This window comes from Akebia trifoliata, chromosome 1 (assembly GCF_017979445.1).
Source record: "Akebia trifoliata isolate Shusen 1 chromosome 1, ASM1797944v1, whole genome shotgun sequence".
Lineage (NCBI taxonomy): Eukaryota > Viridiplantae > Streptophyta > Magnoliopsida > Ranunculales > Lardizabalaceae > Akebia > Akebia trifoliata.
The window spans coordinates 23,051,356-23,072,100 of NC_141375.1; the positions used below are offsets into that span (position 1 = coordinate 23,051,356).

Consider the following 20,745-nt stretch of genomic DNA (forward strand, 5'->3'; position numbering starts at 1 on the left):
GTCCAACCTAAAAATAAAGAAAATGGACATAGGGTTTAGGTTATTTCTTTTTGAATTTTTCATTTGTATGAGGGCAAAGATGACATTTGTGAAGAAACCCTAAAAGCATTCTTTGATCCTTGATTATTTTGTAAATAGAAGTGAGAGAACAAAAGTACTTTTGAGAGGGTGAATAAGTGAGTGACATGTGTAAAAGTGGAGTGGTAGGTAAAAAGTAGATCTTGGTTCATTTGTAAATAACAAATAAAGCAAGGGTGAAGTATAATTTTGAAATGGACCAATGGGAGAACAAAAGTACTTTTGGGAGGGTAAATAGGAGAATGACATGTGTAAAGATGAAGTGGTAGGTGAAAGTAGATCTTGGTTCATTTGTAAATAACAAATAAAGTAAGGGTGAAAGTATAATTTTGAAATGGACCAATGGGAGAACTCCATGTATGTACTTGAAGATTCCCACCTTTTGAGGGCATAATGGGAAGTTCTAAACTTTATGAATTATTACCAAAGACCAAAGTATCTTTTTGGTTTGACTAACCTTTTTAGGAAGGCCATTATTGAATTTTCACAAAGGGGGAGTTGACTCTCCAATTAGATGATGCATTGGGTATTGGGGGCTTATGAAAGATCAACATGTGTCATCTTGTGAAGGGGTGTGAGAGAATGGGTTTGGAATGGGCTTGGATTTAGGTTAGGATATGGACTTGGGTTTGGGCTTAGGATATGGATTTAAAGTGGATTAGGGACAAGGTATGGGCATGCAATAATATGAGATGCAATAAGTATGCATGTATACATGAATAATGATGTCAAGTGGCAATGCGGGCCCGTCGAAAATCTTGAGTTCTAAATCGGAATCAATTCGAGAAAATTCGGATTTTCCTAACGGATTCGTGCAAATTGGGGTGTCTACAGTACCAAGACGTTTCTCACCTGCACTTCTAGATACCAATTGTTGGGCAGAGTGCCAACACAATGGAATTATACATGATTCCAAAGGTGATGATAGTACAACAAAGTAGAAAATTAATTAGCTACACAATGGCACATAAACGTATTTTATTCATTGTTAAGTACTATATCGATGATTGAGAAATTACACTAAATAAAATTGAATGAATGTGAAAGACCAATTTCTTGAACACCCTCTAAGCTCTTCATTAAACACTAGATCCTAACTTGATCCACTATTTCAGTGTATCAAGTGCCTTACCTTCTTACTTACAGATTATTATAGCTATTCACTCGCAAATCATAATAGCAAAAAATAGAGTAATCAATAAAGCTTGTGTGGATCATTGCCAAGGACAATGTGCCTGGGGTGACAACAATTGAGAACTTCCACCATGTAAAATTGATTAAGTAAAAAGACCAATTTCTTGGACTCTTAGCTCCCACAATTCTTGACCTAAATTAATTCCTAGTTGACTCTCAACAAATCCTTTAAACAACTATCTAAAATCGATATCTAACTCCTATTGTTTAGAGAAAAATACAAAATCCAGTCCCCAATGTCACAAGGAGACTCTTCTTATTCAAATTTGAACAAATCTTGAGTGTTGTCAGTAAAACAGATGATAAGGAGGGGTTCTGCTCATCTTCTTCCCATGACCAAGGCCAACACTAAGGTCATCTTATGAGCATTCCCTGTCTCAAAATAAGACTAGTCTAAGATAATCCTAGGTTTTTGTAAACACTTGAGACATATAGTACTGTGCAACCTTATCAAACAAGGGAACCAGCTCTATGACAACTATATGAATCTTGAGGCTGTGCACGCTCACTCGCGTACATCCTCTTTTTTCTATTTTTGATGGGTAAGCTGAACTTGAGCCCACGACCTCAAAGTTGTTTTGCAAAGTATCAGTCTAAGCTCTCACTCCCATTCATCCACCATGCATGATTTTAGTTATCCCAGATCTCATGAGGTGGACGTACCTCACTGCATATGGATTGGTTCCCCCCCCCCCCCAATACTTTCTCCTTGAGTCGTGCTGGGGTGGCACATAACTGTGCGTGCCACCACGTCATTGTGCCACCCCTTGTCCCCATTTTTGTCACTCCAGCATTAGTGTTTCTCCTTATATTAGGTGTCGAAAAGAGAAAATACAAAGGTCTTTTTCTGTGGCTAATGCTGAATGGTCTTACATTTAAATGAAAGCCATGATAAATCGATGTGGTAAAATATACGCGGTCTGTAAGCGGATAACGTGGCAAGGGCACAGAACCATGGATCTTTTTCTTCGATATACACATGGAAAAGATCAACGGTTTTGTGACCTTACCACGTACAAACCGCGTACGTTTTGCCGCGTCAATTTATCAATATTCTTTAAATAATTTGAACCCCCATACCGCTCCCATACTTAACACCTGGGAGCTTGGATCATAAAATCATATTCATTACCAATTCAATGTCAGTCTTTGGTACATGAGATTGCATAAATTAGGGGTGCAACTTGGTCCGGTATAAACTAGGGGTGCACATTGGATTGGGTAAATCCGAGAACCGAACCAATCCGAAGCCTTTTGGATTGGATTGGTTCGGATTGAGCATGGTTTGGTTTGGGTGCGGATTGTATATAAAAAAATCCGATTGATTTGGTTCGATTCCGGATTATGGGTATAATAGAACCGAACCAATCCGAGAACCGAACTAATCCGAAGTATCTATATATATATATATATATATATATATATATATATATATATATATGTTTATTTATTTAAAAATAAAACCCTTTCTTAATTCTTCAACTTCATCTCCTCTATATTTTTTCTAACAAAAACTCATCAAAAATGTACACAAATCTCTCTCTCAACTCTCAAATGGATCAATCCATTTAAAGAAAAAAAAATTTTAAAAGTTTGATTCCTTATTTTTTTATGAGAACCTTTATGTCGTGTTTGTTAGATGAAATATACTAGACGAACCTAGACTTAGATGCGTTAATCTACCATTTATGGATTAGTTTCCTCACTAATCCATCCAAAATACCAATTTTAAAATTGTAATTTTTTTTTATTGTCACATTGAGCTTCCTCTAATATTCAATTTATACAGATTTCAGTCAAAATTTAATCATAAAATCATTTTCATTTTAAAAATAGGCATTATTTACGATTTGATCCAAAGAGTTCCTCTTTTGAAAGAAAAAATACTAATTTTTCTATTTGGAAAGTATGAGAACCGAGAACCGATCCGAACCAATCCGAACCAAGGTTGGTTTGGATTGGTTCGGTTCTATAGGATAATTGGATTGGTTCGGTTCCAAATTTTTAGAACCAATTATGTTTGTTTTGATTCTAATTTTACAAAAATCCGAACCAATCCAAACCATGTGCACCCCTAGTATAAACTGAGAACCAAAGCAAACCGATAGCTTTGGGGTGGTTTGATTCGTTTTGGAACAAGTTGTTGTTCGGTTCCAGGTTATGAAAATGGAGAACCGATTAATTTGGTTCGGTTCTTGGATCAAGCTTGTATAGAACCGAACCCCTATGCAATAAATAATATATATATATATATATATGGGTCCCGTTCAACACCCTACGCTTTACCCTACACTTTACCCTACATGTTTTGTCCTACATGGGTTAGAAGTTTTGGAATAGGCTGATTTTTGGTGAGGATGATCTCTATGGTGAGGAGATCATCCTCACCAAAAATCAGCCCATTCCAAAACTTCTAACCCCATAAAAAATGGTTTACAAAAAATGGACGGTCCACAATTTTTCAACTTGTAAACATGGGGTTAGAAATTTCGGAATGGGCTGATTTTTGGTGAGGAGGATCTTCTAACCGTAGAGATCATCCTCATCAAAAATCAGCCCATTCCAAAACTTCTAACCCATGTAGAACAAAACACGTTTGGTAAAGCGTAGGGTAAAGTGTAGGGTGTTGAACATTTCCCATATATATATATAACAATTATTTTGAATTATTTTAGGAATTAGGACATAGATTAGTGATTTTTTATGGATAAACTAATGACTTTTTATAGATTGATTTATGATTTATTGTATGAAATTTTATGTTTGTTTTTTCATTAAAAATACTACCTACAATTTATATAATATTGGCAATCCATAGAACCAAACTGACTTTAATTTGATTTGGGTTGGTTTGGTTCTAATGGAATTTGGTTCAGTTCTGGTTCTTATTTCGTGGAACCAACCTATGTCGATTTGGTTCCAATTTGACCTCAAACCAAACCAAGTTGCACCCATAGCATAAATGGTGGGCCAAAACTGCTCTGAATTTGTTATTGGTGATCTCCAAGGGGGTGTTCTCATATTCTACTAATATTGGGCAAAGGGGTAACTTGCAAGCTGGGTTTCTTGAGAGGTCCAATTTTTTTTTTTTTAATGAAGGGGGCAATGGCGCTCTCACAACAGTGCACACCCAGCTCTCCATTCGCTTTTCCGCTAACCTTAATGGCCCCAACGTCTATAACCAACTCCAACGTCTCTCTCTCTCTCTCTCTGGGCCTGGACATAATTAACAGTATATCACACTCTTCAGCTTTCGTCCTATCTAAGATTTCTTCTTCTCAATTCTTTGACCGTTTCACAACAGTTTTTTGCAGTTCTTCTGTTCTGAACACAGCTCTCCACTTTTTAAGCTGAGTCCCTTAAACAGTACTCCTTTTAACTCTCTCTCTCGTTATAAGCTACTGGTCTCTCCATTCATTGCCAATTGGTTTTGAGTTGGACACGCAAATTTATCAATGGACAGTATTGAATTTTGAAAGAGGACTAAAAATAGGCAAATGGGTATGAGACTGAGCTAAATGTGCGGTTTACGCCTTAACTTCCTCAAACTAGTCCTTTTTGATCTCCTCTCCTCTTCTATAGTTTCTCGGCTTTTTTTAGAATTTTTCTTATTCTGGCTAGAGAGAGATAATTAGATAGTAGCATGTGGACGAGCCTTTCTTTATAATATGGGTTCATTGTGTTTAGTTTTATTTCCTCAAAAGAAAAAGAAAAAAAGTTGATTCAGGAAGAAATCAATAGAATCGAGAATGGCTTCCTCACAAGTCGAAATGGCTCCTTCACCTTACAGTCTTGTTCTAAGGGATCACAAACGACGTATATGTATATGCGACAGAGAAAGCAATTCCCAAGCTCAAGCAGATTTTCAAAAGAACATCAAAGAGTTGGTAAGAGATCATCTCCAAACTTATATCGCCCGCTCTGCTCCTAGAGACTCCGAAGCAGCTTCTGATGTGAATTCTGAAAATAGGATCCATAATCAGGATTGTTGGGCAATGGAAGAAGATAGGAATAATTTTAATGCAGTTAATAGTATGGAGGAGACGACCGAGTCTTCAGCCATGAGAAGGAGACGGTCGCAAATACTTGATCGTTGGGCGACTCGGCAAGCCAGAGAAATGATAACCACAATTGAGAGACAAGCCCATGAGGCTGAACTCTTGGAACTTTCGAATTCACATACAGTTTCGACAAGGGCATCTACATTCTTGAGAGAGACTTCACCTGCCCAATCGGATTCTTCTGTTGATCTTCCAAATCTTCGGGCTTCTTCCCTTGTTCAAATGTGGAAGGAGTTCGAGGCCGAAGCGGAGACCCCACGAGCTAACCAATCCTGTAGCTTTAATTCTAATTCTAATTCTAATTCTAATTCCATATTCATTAGCGATAGGATCAATTCCACATTTAGAAATATTGAGAATGTTTCTGTTGAAGATCAACCCTCGGTAGGCTCTGAAGTTTGTGATTCTACCGATGAAAGATACGAGGCTCTTATAGTTCCCGAGGACCCATTCACAGATTGGGAGTCAGATCATACTGTTCCAAGCGAGCAAGTCTTATCACCTCAAGGGCAAGTTTCTGACGTAGGAGAAAGTGAGAGGGTTAGAGTGGTAGATATCGTAAGAAGGTTGGCTTCAGGGAGTGCAACACATAGTTCTTGGAGCGATGAAATTGAACGGGACCAGCACACCGCCAATGAATCATCGTCTCTAGAGAACTCTATATCGGATTTAGGAGAACGAAGGGATTTTCCATTTATTGGAAATTCTCCTAGGGTGAGAGGACGGCAAGCAATTATGGATTTGTTCACTCAAATGGAACAAGAGAGGCTAAGGGAGGTTATTAGACTGGGAGAGCGTCATGTTGTATCGCAATTCTCTCATCGGGGTCGTATTCAGGTGAGTTCCTTTCGATTCATTTATTTGATCGACAAGCATTCGTGATTCTTTTGTCGGAAATATATATAATGATTTGTTTATTTCGTTTTATAATAGGCGTTGCTTAGGATCAGATTCCTACAACATGAAGTTGCAGTTCAAGATCAGCGGCGTCCACCTTCAACAGCATCTGAATTGGACCAATTACAGCAACAAAACACCATCTTTCTCCTAAGGTACGACCGTCTCCCATTTACGGCTGCACAAATTGTGTCTTGAAGGATCTGATTATAATTTGTCAGCTTGGACTTGTAATACAGATCCTTTTCTTAGGGATTGTAACTTGTCTCTGTGTGCTGAATTAAAATGAATGTTTAGTTAATGTATGGAAGTTCCTTTGCAAATGTGATTCGATGTTATATTTTCCGTGTTCTTAATTTCATATGACATTCAAGCTCTCTAATTTTTACTGACATTTTTGAATCTTGGGTCTCTATTGATTCGCACCCCTTGAACTTGAATTTTTCTGCTTTCATTTTGTCAACCATGATTTAGTTTCATAATTAACATGGGTCTTGTTTAAATCAGGGAGCACTTCAGCCCAAGAATCGAAAGAAATGGTAGGGAAGTCCTGAGTGGAGAAGTTAACTTGAGATCACATATATATTTACAGAACAACACGTTAGATTCAGTACACTCTGGTTTATCCGATCAGCTCACGGTTCAAGACACTCATCGCGAGGCAGCAAATACATTTGAGCAGAATACAACCCAAGTGCACCACTCCATGACATCTATAGGTGCACAACCAGAAGAAGAACCCAGCCCAACTTCTGATGTTACATTGCAAGAGACAAGTTTACGGTTGGAGAATGCAACCCCCTCACAAGGTTGGGAAGAAGATGCAACAATGGAAGAACTCGACCCTGACACGACTCTGCAGATTGGATCCATTGATGATTGGGAAGGTGTAACGATAACAGAAGAACCAGACCCCAATACTCTGCACCTTGTAGAACCCATTAGTGAAACATCGCTAAGTGATGATTCTCCTCCACAAAGACATGGGGAAGACCGTGGGAGAGTGTGGTACTACGACATCCTCGAGAATAATTCAGATAATGACGAAATTCGTGATCTTCTTGAGAGGTATTTCAAACCTTCTTCTTGTTTCTTTTTTTCCTGAAAGAATTTCTCAAGCATTATATGAATTCACTTATAGCATTTAAATCCTTAAAGAAAGAATGATTCGCCTTCATTCTGTATTTAATTTCAATGCAGAAGAACTGTATCAAATTTCCTTGCTAGTAGCTTTCGAGAGAGAATGGACCAATTAATCTTGTCTGTTTTTCAAAGACAAAGGCAGCAGACAATTGTAGAGAGTACTGAAGAAGAGGAAGAAAATCCTATTGAGTATCAATATCAGGAAGTGAGCGATGATTCCGACCAAGTGGCTTTTACATCGTTGCAACTACCTTTACCATCTCGATTGAGATCATGGAGTCAATATCAAGATCAAGTGAGTGATGATTCTTATCAAGTTGCATCTACATCGTTACAATTGCCTCAATCGTCTCAATCTTACTACCAAGACAGGCAGCAACGTTCCCCATTCATAAACCAACTTTCACTTGTGAGATTCCTTTCATTCCCTTATTTGTAATTTTCCTCTCGAGAACGGTTCTCACCGTAAATAATCTTGTTGGGTCCTTGATTACAGGAGATGGAACTCATATACGATTTGAGAGGGCACATGGAAAATCTTCATCACGAGATGTTTGAGCTGCGAAAATCAGTTGAGATCTGCATGGGTATGCAATTGAAGTTACAGAAGTCCATTAAGCAGGAGGTTTCAGAGGCTGTAAGCCATTCTAGTAAGTTGAAAGACACTCATTGTTGAAACTATACCTTCAAAGTAATTGAGAATAAACATACATATGGGTAGGGTTTGCATAGGCCCCCCTTATTGCCAAATGTCTCATAACAAAGGCTCCTACTTCTGTGATTGCAGTTCAAGGAGGGGAGACAGTTGAGTTGTACAACAGAGCACCAACAAGGAAAGGCAATTGTTGTATCTGCTACGAAATGCAAGTCGACTCGCTTTTATACAGGTATTTGTTGTAAAGGTGATTGCAAATTTGAAAATAACTAAACTTGGGAAGCTTTGGCCTTGACAAGGTCTAACAGACTTTCTTTCATGTGGTTTTCAGATGTGGGCACATGTGCACTTGTTTCAAGTGTGCACATGAGTTGCATTGGAGTAGTGGTAGATGTCCAATATGTCGAGCTCCTATTGTGGATGTTGTGCGGGCATATTCTGACTCATAAGGGTACTGCTGAATGAGTTCTTGCTCTAGAGGACCGTCTCTACATTTGTGTATTTGATTTGATGATATTTCAAGTGTAAAATGGAAATTTAATTTATTACATAGCTAGCTCAAAAACATATAAATGTATGCTCTTGCAATGGCTAATTCTGTTTGTTTTTGTGTACATTGATAACATTAAGATTAAATTGTTTTTGCTCCCTACCAAACATACATACTCTGTATATATTGAGTGAGGAGAATAAATGAAATGATGCATTTCCATGTGAAAGTATTCAATCTCTCTCTCTCTCTCTCTCTCTCTCTCTCTCTCTAGTTATAGATGAAGTAATTACTCAATATTCAAAGAGCACATACTTTGGTGTATGCTATTTATGAATTATATGGTATTAATTGATGAATTCTAAAAAGGAAATCACTAAAAGACATGAATGAAGAGAGGTGTTAAGAGTAAAGGGTTTTACGGTACAAAGAACTAGAATCAAGTATGTGTAGTGTAAATTTTAGCACCGACACTGGGATAGAGGATCGTGCAATTAAAATTGATAGCTTAGAAATAACTCAAAGCAGTCGATTTCATTATCTCATGTTTATCGTACATAGGATCAAAAGAGTCAATAGACTTAGAGTCAATTTGAATTCTTGGACATGAATCTAAGCAGTATGTGGGCTAGAGGATTTTTTTTTTCTTTTTTCTAATTTCAATGGGCCATGGTTTCATCTGACTTGGGATCCAACATATTATGATTTGAAGGAATTGGGGAAAAGGACTCTTAACATGTATGTGTGGCGGCAACAACAACTCAAGATGGGTAAAACCCATACTTTTCTTCTTGTATTACCGATCATTTGGTCCTTCATCATTGCATATTGTTCGCTAACAAGATGATATGCGGATCTGAGATTTAAAACTAGATTACAGTTCCCATTAAAACAAAATATTCAACTTGATGGTGCTAAGAAAGTGAGAGGAAAACTGGAAAAAAAAAAAAAAAAAAAAAAAACATGAACTCTCTCCCAATAACAAAAGACTTTTTGAACAAGTGGAATGAACATGCCAACCCAAAATCTTTTGGACAAGGCTTTGTTCTTGTCATTGTATTACGCATGCAATCAGTACCATTACTACTAACATGGTGAAGTGTAGTCGATCTTAGAACAATATAGATAATAAATTAATAAAGATTGAGCCCACAAAGAAACACAGAGATTTACGTTATTCCTTCAAGATTAATATATCAATTCTACCATTTAAAAAAAAAATTATCTCTGCTACGGATTATGGCCTTAAATCATGTTGTGCTGAAGCACCTAAATACTTATGATTCGGACAATGAACACACAAGTATGCTTAGCAAAAAAGAAAGAAGAATAAAAAATCAACATAATGGACAAGAATTACGTGGTTTGGCAAATTTACCTTTGTTCACGATGATAAGAAATTATTGATGAAGTCACGAAAAACAATACAATACTAGGATTTTCCAGAGAGCATATACATATACACATACAAATACATCTTTATTATTATAATGAGAGAGGGCAGAGTACAAGTGGTTTAAAGCATAATTTGTGTGGTCCTGGATGCTCCCTTTTATATTTAAATTTAGTATAATCAAGGTCATTTTAGTCAAAAATAAAAATAAAAAATTACAGCCTAAGAAGCTAAAATCACTTTTCTTAGTTTTCAATTAAAATTACAAATATATATATCGAGCGATCCATTTACTCCTAAGAATGACTCATGAAAAAATACATATGAACCCACCCCTTTAAACAAAAAATCCAGTGATTGAGGTTTATGAGCATCTTAATAACACAAATCTTAACAATACTTATCTCGAGGATGAATCTTGACGATTGGATTTTTCCTTTTAAGGGTTGGGATCATGTGTTTTTTTTTTATGAGTCAAGGGATTCACACCCTATTATTTACTCTATGTTTTGCCCTGCATGGGTTAGAAGTTATTGAATAGGCTGATTTTTTGTGAGGATGGTCTCTATGATTAGGAAATCATCCTCACAAAAATTAACCCATTCCAAAACTTCTAACTTCATCAAAAGTGATTTATAAAAAATGAACATTCCACGACTCTTCAACTTGTAAACATAAGATTAGAAGTTTTTCAATGGACTGATTTTTGGTGAGGATGATCTCCTAATCATAGAGATCGTCCTTAGGACTTCTAACATGTTTTCTCAACCCGAAAATACCCTCAGAAGTCGTACAAACATCTACAACATTGCATACCCTATGATGAACCCAAGGGGAGCGGATTCTCTATTGCAAGTTTCTCCAGTAGCTCTTGCTCTACTGTCCATAGAAAATCACATTGAAGCAAAATAACAACATATAGTCATCTTGTATTGATGGTTTAGATCAGATTTTGAGGAAAAAAAAAGACTTTTTTTTTCTAACTCTAATCAAAGCCAAACTTGACCAGTGAAAAATCGAGGAACGACTAAAAATAACCGCTCTCTATAGAACATATCAGGCTCAGGCTCACTCACCAAAACATGCCTCATGATTCAAAGAAAAGTGATCATTCTAGAGAATTATTTTTATTTTTATTTTTATATTTTCAAAAAAGTAAAATGTTACAAACAAAAAACAAAAAAACAAAAAAAAGGATTAAAAGATATTTAATTTCACTAATAGAAATTATACTAATTAAGATCAATCCTTCTACATATATATATGCATAAAAAATTTACTTATAAGATTCTAGAGATCCACATACAACCATATCAACAACTGCATTTAATGCTATAGTATTTTCACTTAAGTGCCCTAAGGGCACACGTTAAAGTGCAATAAATACACTTGAAATTTTGAATTTTTTTTTTTAAACCAAAGATTATTGCACTTTTAACGTCTAACCTAACAAAACCCATTAATTAAAAACATCATTTTTAAGCTCTGCAGCAAACAAAACGACCAATTCCTTTACTGTTAACATTGCTCCCATTCCCATCATCATCATGATCGCCCCCTGAAATTTCAACCCTAGCTTTGTGTTTTTTCAATTTCTTCTTTACTTTTTCATCCTTTGGAAGAGTTACAGTAAGAACCCCATTCTCCATTTCTGCTTTTATCTCATCTACTTTCCCATTCTCAGGTAATCGAAACCTTCTTGAAAACTTTCCACGTGTCCTCTCCTTACAATGCCATTTGTCACCCTTCGTGTCCACTTCTTCTTCTTCTTCTTCTCTTCTCTCTCCACTTACTTGAAGCACCACTCCCTCGAGTACCTGGAGTTTAACATCTTCTCTGGTTAGACCAGGAAGATCGATTTTGAAGATATGGGCGTCTTTGGTCTCTCTCCAATCGATTTCAGCGTTGACTTCGGTTGACCCAGTAGTAGTACCGTTAGAGAAGAACCCTTGGAAGGGATCCAAGAAGTTGATATTGAATCTTTGTTTGTCGAAGAAAGAACTTTGAAAGATCGACATCTTGTGTTTGTGAAATCTAGTGAGAATGAGATCAAACGATACTCTTCTTGTTTGAATTTGGCTTTGTTTATAAATAATTAAATAATATTGAGAATTAAGATGGTATTTATAGGGTTTTAGTTGGGAGGGAAAAAGGAGAGTGGTGAAGAGTTCTTGAAGATTCTGGAGTTATTTATTCTTTTTTTAAAACTTTGTTTATTATTAGAAGTCAAATTGGTCGATTTTCTGGAACAAACGAGAAGTAAATAAAAATAGTTATTTTGCCAAAACGGGCCCATTATGACTGACCCAAGTCATGTTTTCGAAAATTTGTCAAAATTGATTTCATGATGGGTTCAATTTGGTTGGAACAACTCTTCTCTTGTCTGTTACAAACAAAGAATAAGAAGTGCAATAAATTCACATTGAAAATTAGGGGTGCACATTGGATTAGGTAAATCCGAGAACCGAACCAATCCGAAGCCTTTTGGATTGGATTGGTTCGGATTGAGCATGGTTTGCTTCGGATGCAGATTGTATATAAAAAAAATCTGATTGATTTGGTTCAGTTCCGGATTAGGAGTATAATAGAACCAAACCAATCCGAGAACCGAACTAATCCGAAGTATATATATATATATATATATATATATATATATATATATATATATATATATATATATATATATATATATATATATCACTACGTCATAATGCGCCAAAAACGACTGCCCCAACAGTCGGAAAAAGAGTCGTTTTAAGAGGAGTGGTTTTTTAAAAACAACTGTCAAAGACAGTCGGAAAAAACGACAGTAAAATAAGGATATAGCGACGGGCGCCGACCGTCGCTATAGGGTATTTTTAAAAAAAAACATTTTACACCTACCCCCTTCACATGTTGCTGAATATTGAAGATACCCCTATGTTTTGACATTGATGACCTAGACCCCAACTAACAATATGAAAAGACCCAAATGCCCCTCATCCTCTACTTTCATAAATCTAACTTGCAGAACTTTTATAGTCTTTCAAATATTAATTAATAATCCATAAAAAAAAAATGTTATTACAGCATGATTGCTTCCAATAACAGAAGAAGATAAGAAAGCATAACAACACTGCTAGAGGCTCTAATGTTGCTATTGCATTGCTTCCATCTGTCTTATATATATCTCGAACACCAAGACTATCACAAATATACACGATCACGCCTTTCTTCAACCTATATAGCAAATACTAACAATGAATATTAGCACCAAAAAATGTAAAATAATAGTTAAAAAAAATACATCAGCTTTTGATGGATACACCTTATAAAAAAAAGAACATCGATCCCGTTAAGAAAGCTTACCAGATCTTAGCAATTTCAATTCCTTCTGGAAAAAGGCCACCACTACACCAAATTCAGTATTTTAGAAACACTGCCAATGAGTGAAACAAAAATAAATAAATAAACGGAAGTATGTTCTTATACAATGCTAATCACCTGTTATCTCGAAGGTCCAACACAAAGGCATTAACATTGTTGCTCCTTGAATTGCTTCCTTGACGGCCCTGTAAGGAACCTTTTTTAAGAGCGCATTAAAAAAAATACAACTGGTGCCATTCCCCCCAACCCACACACACCAAAAAACAAAAAAAAAGAAGAAGTGGAAAGTCAGTAAAACCAGATTGTCAAAACCGATTAAAGTAGGGAGAAAATGAAGAAAGAAAGAGGAAGCCATACTCTCTCTTTACCTCAAAACTCATCTCAACTTCAATAGTCAGGCATAAGTTGACTGATCTTCCCTTCCTCTGTAGCCATCCCATGCTCTGTAACTCTCAACCAAATACAAACAGCAGTAAAGCTAAGTATCAAACTCAACAACCCACTCCCAAGTCCAATCCCCACAATCGCCATAACAGTCAGCCCTTTAGTTTTAAAAGAAGGCAATGGATACCCATAAAGATCTTTGTTTCCCTCAAAAGAACTCGCATTAAACTTGGGCAAACTCCCACTACGGTTCCCAATCGACAATGGGATCGCCCCAGAAAGCCTATTGTTCGAAACATCGAAAACCGAAAGCCTCATCAAAAACCCAAATTGCAGAGGAATCTGTCCTGTAAGCAAGTTTTTTTACCCCTTAATTGTATCTGATATCTCAGATACATTCACCCCAAGCTACTCGAAATAAGTATTGAAATGCTTTGATTAACTAAAATGCAAAATAGCTTGATGCAGTACAACAGGGTTTCACTATGATTATGTTTCTGTCTCACTTTTTATTATTTTTCCTCAAATGTGCAGCTGACAAATAATTGAAAAAACGAGGAAAGCTATAAGGTATATCCTTATCAAAGCAGAAGCAAACAGAATCAGTAAGACAACAAATTATACAAAGGTTGTTTTTCTGATAAGCATTTCCATTTTCACTAAAGATTATATCATTTTCAAAAAAACACGAACCTTGCATTGCCGGGTCTTCTTTTGCTTACTGACAAATGTTGTTTTTTTTTAATAAGTAAAGGATTACATTAATAAAAGTGGTCGAGATGACTAGTGTATTTAACCCACATTCACTAGGCCAATAGCTAAAATCACAAGAGCTTCAAACCATAGCTAATTGGTTATTACTCTCATCCATTCACTAAAAAGTAGGTTTCATCAAGCAAGAATAGCAAATCTGAAGTACCAGATTGACAGAATTTAAGGGCATCACATACATCATGATATTGAACACGAGAATTTAATAGGCCAATAACAGACCCAATCCCTAACAACCACACCTGAGAAGCTAACTGAATTGAGAAGAATCACTTACTATTTCCAGTAGCTAATGGAGGTTCCAGACATTTCTGGTGGAAAACACAATTGCAAGTCCCATCACACAGTATAATGTCATTTTTTGGAAAAGCATCTCGTAGCTTGCATTTTGCGCAGAAAATCTAAACATAAAACAAAAAGTTGTGAATATTCAACTCTATATATAAAAAAAAGGCAGAAATTTAGTAAAAAACAAAACATATCAGACTCGAACATATTGAACATGTTTTCTGATTAGAGGATAAATTAATTCTTTACTATCATGTCGTGAGGTTTAAATTTAGAGAAGTATGCTCTATTTTAGTTGTAGATCATCCAATGGTATCAACTATAGGGACAATGTGTCCTTATTCCTCAAACCAACCCCAAATCAAAAGCGACAGAAACGCATCCATCACGTTGTCTACAACACAACAATGGAAAAGTTGCTCAAAACAGCCCTAATTAAATGAGACGAATAAGCCTATCCGAATAAAAGACAAAGTCATGCTTTGTTATTTCCCGGTCTCGGATTAGTGTATGCATCCCTCTTATCTGTTGCAAGGACTCGAGCATGAGCATAATTACACCAAGTACTTGAAGAAAGTAGAAGGAAAGAAACAAACAAGAATTTCTAATGGGTGAAGACTCAAAATAGGGGTGTGTTTTGTGTCCATGCTATAATGCACATGGCCAATCTAGGCATCAACTCAGATAGTGTATTTAATTGCCATTCAACAATCCCGGAAAAACCCGACTAACATGACTAAGTTAACTGCCTAATGCATTGGTTCTCCCTCCATTCCCCCCCTCAGAAAAAAAGAAAAAACATTTTAAGTGCCCCGTTTTTAGCCCATCTTCTCGGCTCTCATGTATTAACAATCGAAGGATTTGCTAAGATTGATGATATGGATGGTGTTTTGCTATGGAGGCAACCAGGACTGTAACAGACGTGAAACAATTCACATTTGTAGTTGGACTAGCAAAGAACATAAAGCTTTTTGTCCCTTCATTGAAACAATTCCTACAAGTAGAACATGATAGGAGAACAGAAATTCAGAAGAGGATAAGTGAAGGTACCTGGAATGTTGAGCGAATGACATATACACTAGGATATATCTTGCAAAGGTCATGCTGACCAAGCTTTGTGTGGATATGTTGCACAATTAAATCAATTGCAACATGATTATCACCTCCCCGGGGTATGATCACATCCGCATATTTCTTTGATGGAAGAACAAAATCATCAAAAGCAAGCTTTACAAACTTCGCATACTGTACAGTCAATACAATATTTCCAAGGTATCTTATCCATATAAGGTAAAAAGTTCAAATATTCAAGTAGCATTTTAATGTGATGTGAAAGTTAAACTTACATGCATATGTGAAAAAAAAAAAAAAAAAAACGTTACTAGATAGTCCATATTTCAGATTTTGGATGAAAGTGTCCTACTTTCCTGTTTAGTAACCCAAGGATGGTTGGTTTAAGTCTTTATATGATTTATGGTTCATGCTGATTTCCTACAGGCTTGCAGTTCAACCAAACTTAGCAAAGCAGCTATTTGGTAAGCACCCCCCACTAGTTAGAAATCTCTATGTAACCTTAGAGTTCTACAGTATAAAGGAGTCTCAAATGACGCAGTTTGACCATATGAGCACTAGATCGGGGTTGTATTGGCATTGTTTCATATGTAGTGGTCGCCTGTAACTCCTTTTCTTATCTATTTGCTTCTGAATATGCTGCTAGAGAAAGAAGATAAGACCAGAAGTGAAGAATACTTCTTATAGTATATTCTGGGCATCAAGTTCTACAAAATACTTCTTCTAGTATTATTCTGTTTGCCTATCAAAAAAGTTCTACAATCACCATTCATAGACATATCTATGTACAAGTGAAATTATGGTTATTACTGCATGATCCCTTTTTTTCGCTTTTACTTCTTGATTAGAAAAATAGATATGAGCGAGAGAGAGAGAGAGAGAATACCCTCTCCCAACATACAAGGATGGCCTAGTAACACCCTTTCACGCCAATAATTCAGTCACCACATTAGCACTCATTAATGAGAGTCGTTGTAAAGGAAAAATGAGAGTGTAATACACAAAACATGATTAAAAAACTGAGTGTTTGTTAACAAGCATAATGCAAATTTTCTAATTTGATAAGAAAAAACATATCTTCCACAGAATTCTACTTGCCTGTTCAAGGACAGGCACAAAAATAACGGACTAAGTAACAGAATCTTCGGAGCTCTTAATCACATGAGATCTTATCATATAATCGATCTCATTGCACATATCAGAAATAATTATGAGATAAACTTACCACAATGAGAACTCAATGATTAATAAGTGACACATATGCATCAAGCACCAAATTTAGTAAATAACAAACTGCAAATAATGGTGATGCGAAAAAAGATTGAAAAATGAGATTCTAATAAACCCAAAAATGATACAAGAGTAAATGCACGGACAAGGGAATCCAACACATGCAAACTTTTTCCATGTGTTTGTTCTACCAAATATGAGATAGATCAGAATTCCATTACCCAATTCTACAAAATCACAAACACAACAAATTATTCGAAGTCGATCGGTTTTTCTTTCCAATTCAGGCAAGAACCAATCAAATGGAACTATAAAATTATTTTTATAATAACACTATGATAATAAGAACATCTATGCCTTAAAACAGTCACGTTTTTGCCTTAAAGCAGATTATTTTTAATGTAAACTACCTGAGTTGGAAGCTTAAACACAAGCGAGTTTCCAGCTATCAGAGCAAGGGCAATTTTAGAGATAGCAAGGTTGACAAGATAGTTGAAGGGTGGGATTGCCAAGATAACCCCAAGTGGAATCTGCAATTAAATACAATCAAGTTATACAACCAATTCTAGAACTTTAAAGGAAAAATAAATAAGTGAACACTTCCATGCAATTTTTGAATCTCATTACAGTTGCAAGATGGTTTTAATTGGATAGAACCTAAAAATAAGATGTTAAAGTGGTGCAAATAGACCATACATAGGTATAGGAGATCCACTTTCCAATACTTATGCATTTCTTTACTTTTTTAATACATTCTTGTCACTAAGTAAAAATTGAAGGAGATAAGTAACTCCAGAAAATTCATTAGTTATTTTCTGGGTGTTTCAGTGTACTAGAACTGCCTAAGAAAACAGTAGCAGCTTATAACTTAGTATGCTATAAAGAAGATTACAAGTACTTGTGATAAGGTAAGTTACCAGTCCGCTTCCTGTAGGCCTACACAGCCTTGATGCATCATGGTAATGCTCTGCATCTATCGCATTCTGCCAATAAGCAGATATGTAAGATCATTATCCATAGTTTTTCTCTCATTTTTTGGTAAATATCATCCATAATTCATGCAAGCAAGCATATTGCTATTTACTCAACAAATGATCTGACCTTCAATTGACACATAATTTCAGATACAGTATCCTTTGATGTTGACACATATTGCTGGTGGAATTCTATGCCAAAAGCTAAGTTGAACACCGAACAAACAATTATCAATGATAAGATCCACGTGGTGGCTAAGGTCTAAGAGGTCAGGTCAATATTATTGGCCTAGATATCTGCTATTATGTCCAAATGGCTTTTAAGATTTTAAAGGTTTGTGGATGATATGAAATGAAATTCTTTTGATCCTAATCATCATAAAATAGATAACAGTAAATTTTTTTCAAATGTCGTTGACTGAAAATCGGATACTGATCTCAAAAACTGGTTCTTAAAACCATGATCTTAACCATAGACAATGTGATCTTTCATTTCATTTTAAAGAAGAAAGTGTGCATAAGGATAAAACACGACAGAATTTAGTTTTATGAAACAAAGTAAACAAGATTGAAGAAAACATTTGAAATCCTAAAACTTGCTTTAACAATCTATAAAACCCTAAAAATGGTGAGATTTTAGAAAACCCCAGTTGTTACATCTATAGAACCCTAAAACTTGCTTTAACAATGATGAAAACATTTGAAATCCTAAATTAATTAAGGAAAATCAGAGATTCAATCAAAAACTTTAACATACCTGAAGATTTGATCACAAACAAAGCAAAGGGAGGGAGATCGAACAAATCACAAAAACTTTGGATCAAATTCCGATCGATTCTACCCTAAAACTTTCAAATCGAAATCTGATTGCAAATCGAAATATGATCAAAATCACAGATCGAAACTTAGAGATCGAGTGAGTACTAAACGTTCATCCCTTTAGTTTACAGTAAGTCGAGACGATAGACAGTCAAGAGAGAAGAAGTTCTGTCTGTGGCGGAGATCGAGAGAGAGAGGCGGAGATTCGAAAGAGAGCGAGAAGATAAACAGACGGGAGAGAAGAGTAATCGAGTGAGTACTAGACTGAGATCAACCAGCTTCGTTTGTCCCTTTATTTTACAGTAAATCGAGAAGAAAGTCGAGAGAGAAGAAGCTCTCTCTGCTGAGATCGAGTTTCTGAGTTTTTTAGAGTGGCTATTGGCACCCCAACTTTTACTTAATATAGTCAGTGATGGGTTGAAACGACAGTTAAAAACTGTCGCATTTAACGACGACCTTTAGCCATCGTTTTAAGCGCAATTTTGGCGTCGCCAAATCCTCAATATGACGTAGTGTATATATTTATATATTTAAAAATAAAACTCTTTCTTAGTTTCATTCTTCTATTATCTATTTCTCTCTCTCAACTGTGTTAGTATATTACGAAGAGGTAACTCATCAAAGTCTTCTACTTCATCTCCTTCATTTTTTTTCTAACAAAAACTCATAAAAAATATACACACATCTCTCTCTCAACTCTTAAATGAATCAACTCATTTATGGAAAAACTTTCAAAGAGTTTGATTTTTTATTTTTTTATGAGAACCTTTATGCCATGTTTGTTAGATGAAATATACTATACGAACGTAGACTTGGATTCGTTAATCTACCATTTATGGATTAGTTTCCTCACTAATCCATCCAAAATACCAATTTTAAAATTATAAATTTTTTTATTCTCATTGAGCTTCCTCTAATTTTTAATTTATACCAATTTCAATCAAAATTTAATCATAAAATCATTTTCATTTCAAAAATAGGCATTATTTATGATAGAATCCAAAGGATTCCTTTTTTGAAACAAAAAATACTAATTTTTCTATTTTGAAAGTATGAGAACCGAGAATCGATCCGAACCAATCCGAATCAAGGTTGGTTTGGATTGGTTCGGTTCTATAGGGTAATTGGATTGGTTCGGTTCCAAATTTGTAGAACCGATCATATTTGGTTCGGTTTCAATTTCGCCAAAATCCAAACCAATCCGAACCATGTGCACCCCTATTGAAAATTCGATTTTGTACCAAAAATGACCTTCAAACAATTGTGTTTTACCAAAATATCCTCCGATTCCAATTTTCAAAGTGTATTTATTGCAATTTAGTGTGTATCATTAGGGCACACGTTAACAAAATCCAAACTTTATATATGTATACTTTTCTACTAAATGACCATCTATTTATTATTGACTAATAATAAATTGACTCACTAAACCAATGCTCTTGGCTTGGTGTGGCATGCGCATAGAACCATAGATTTTTTTTTTCCTTGTGTATCCTAAAGAAAAAGATCTATGATTTTGTGCACTACCATGTTAAGCATGTCAGATTATTGTAACTTTTTATTATTAGAAAGAAAATTCTCACAAAAATCGTTGTTCATCAATCAAATTGCTTTTTTGAGAATTTTGGGTGGACCATTGGTTTAATTTGTTCTAATTTAAATACTAATTAATGGTCTTGTGTACATTTTGATATTTATTTATTTTTATCAAACCAACAAAAGTATTTTTAAGATGTGTGTTATTGGGATTCGTAGAAATCCCAATAGTTAGATTTTGTCTACACACCAACATATATAAGGAAATGCTAACGTCCAATACTTCATGAGAACATTAGTATTGTCCAACACTTTTTTTTTTCAATAATACCCCTCATTGTTTAGCCTTTTAGTGGCAAAGACAAGGGTGTATTAATCTTTATATAATAAATATT

General features: G+C 35.5%; 3 protein-coding genes across 8 annotated transcripts; 1 reads left to right on the forward strand and 2 right to left on the reverse strand.

The window, feature by feature from the left end:
• The first annotated feature begins 4,915 nt into the window (after positions 1-4,915).
• LOC147411038 (uncharacterized) lies at positions 4,916-8,734 on the forward strand. Its single transcript, XM_086443687.1, has 7 exons — positions 4,916-6,170; positions 6,267-6,385; positions 6,738-7,298; positions 7,431-7,782; positions 7,870-8,023; positions 8,161-8,260; positions 8,360-8,734. The coding sequence occupies exons 1-7, from the start codon at positions 5,022-5,024 to the stop codon at positions 8,475-8,477; spliced, it is 2,553 nt and encodes an 850-aa protein (XP_086299813.1). The 5' UTR covers positions 4,916-5,021; the 3' UTR covers positions 8,478-8,734.
• A 2,572-nt stretch (positions 8,735-11,306) lies between these two features.
• LOC147411039 (17.8 kDa class I heat shock protein-like) lies at positions 11,307-12,091 on the reverse strand. The gene has a single exon (XM_086448961.1). It carries the CDS (start codon positions 11,927-11,929, stop codon positions 11,390-11,392), a length of 540 nt encoding a protein of 179 aa, XP_086305087.1. The 5' UTR covers positions 11,930-12,091; the 3' UTR covers positions 11,307-11,389.
• A 708-nt stretch (positions 12,092-12,799) lies between these two features.
• On the reverse strand, positions 12,800-19,197 carry LOC147411040 (uncharacterized). Of its 6 annotated transcripts, XR_015178830.1 has the most exons (9): positions 18,123-18,444; positions 17,939-18,004; positions 17,432-17,551; positions 15,771-15,914; positions 14,710-14,833; positions 13,646-13,944; positions 13,395-13,462; positions 13,260-13,301; positions 12,800-13,130 (listed from the first exon to the last, which is right to left on the reverse strand). XR_015178830.1 is itself a non-coding variant. In XM_086443704.1 (6 exons), the coding sequence occupies exons 1-6, from the start codon at positions 18,135-18,137 to the stop codon at positions 13,814-13,816; spliced, it is 600 nt and encodes a 199-aa protein (XP_086299830.1). In that variant the 5' UTR covers positions 18,138-18,444; the 3' UTR covers positions 13,514-13,813. The 6 variants fall into 6 exon arrangements, 1 of the variants encoding a protein (XP_086299830.1); XR_015178841.1 differs by lacking the exon at positions 15,771-15,914 and having other exon boundaries at positions 18,123-18,436; XR_015178831.1 differs by lacking the exons at positions 12,800-13,130; positions 13,260-13,301; positions 13,395-13,462 and adding an exon at positions 13,485-13,504.
• Between the last annotated feature and the right edge of the window lie 1,548 nt (positions 19,198-20,745).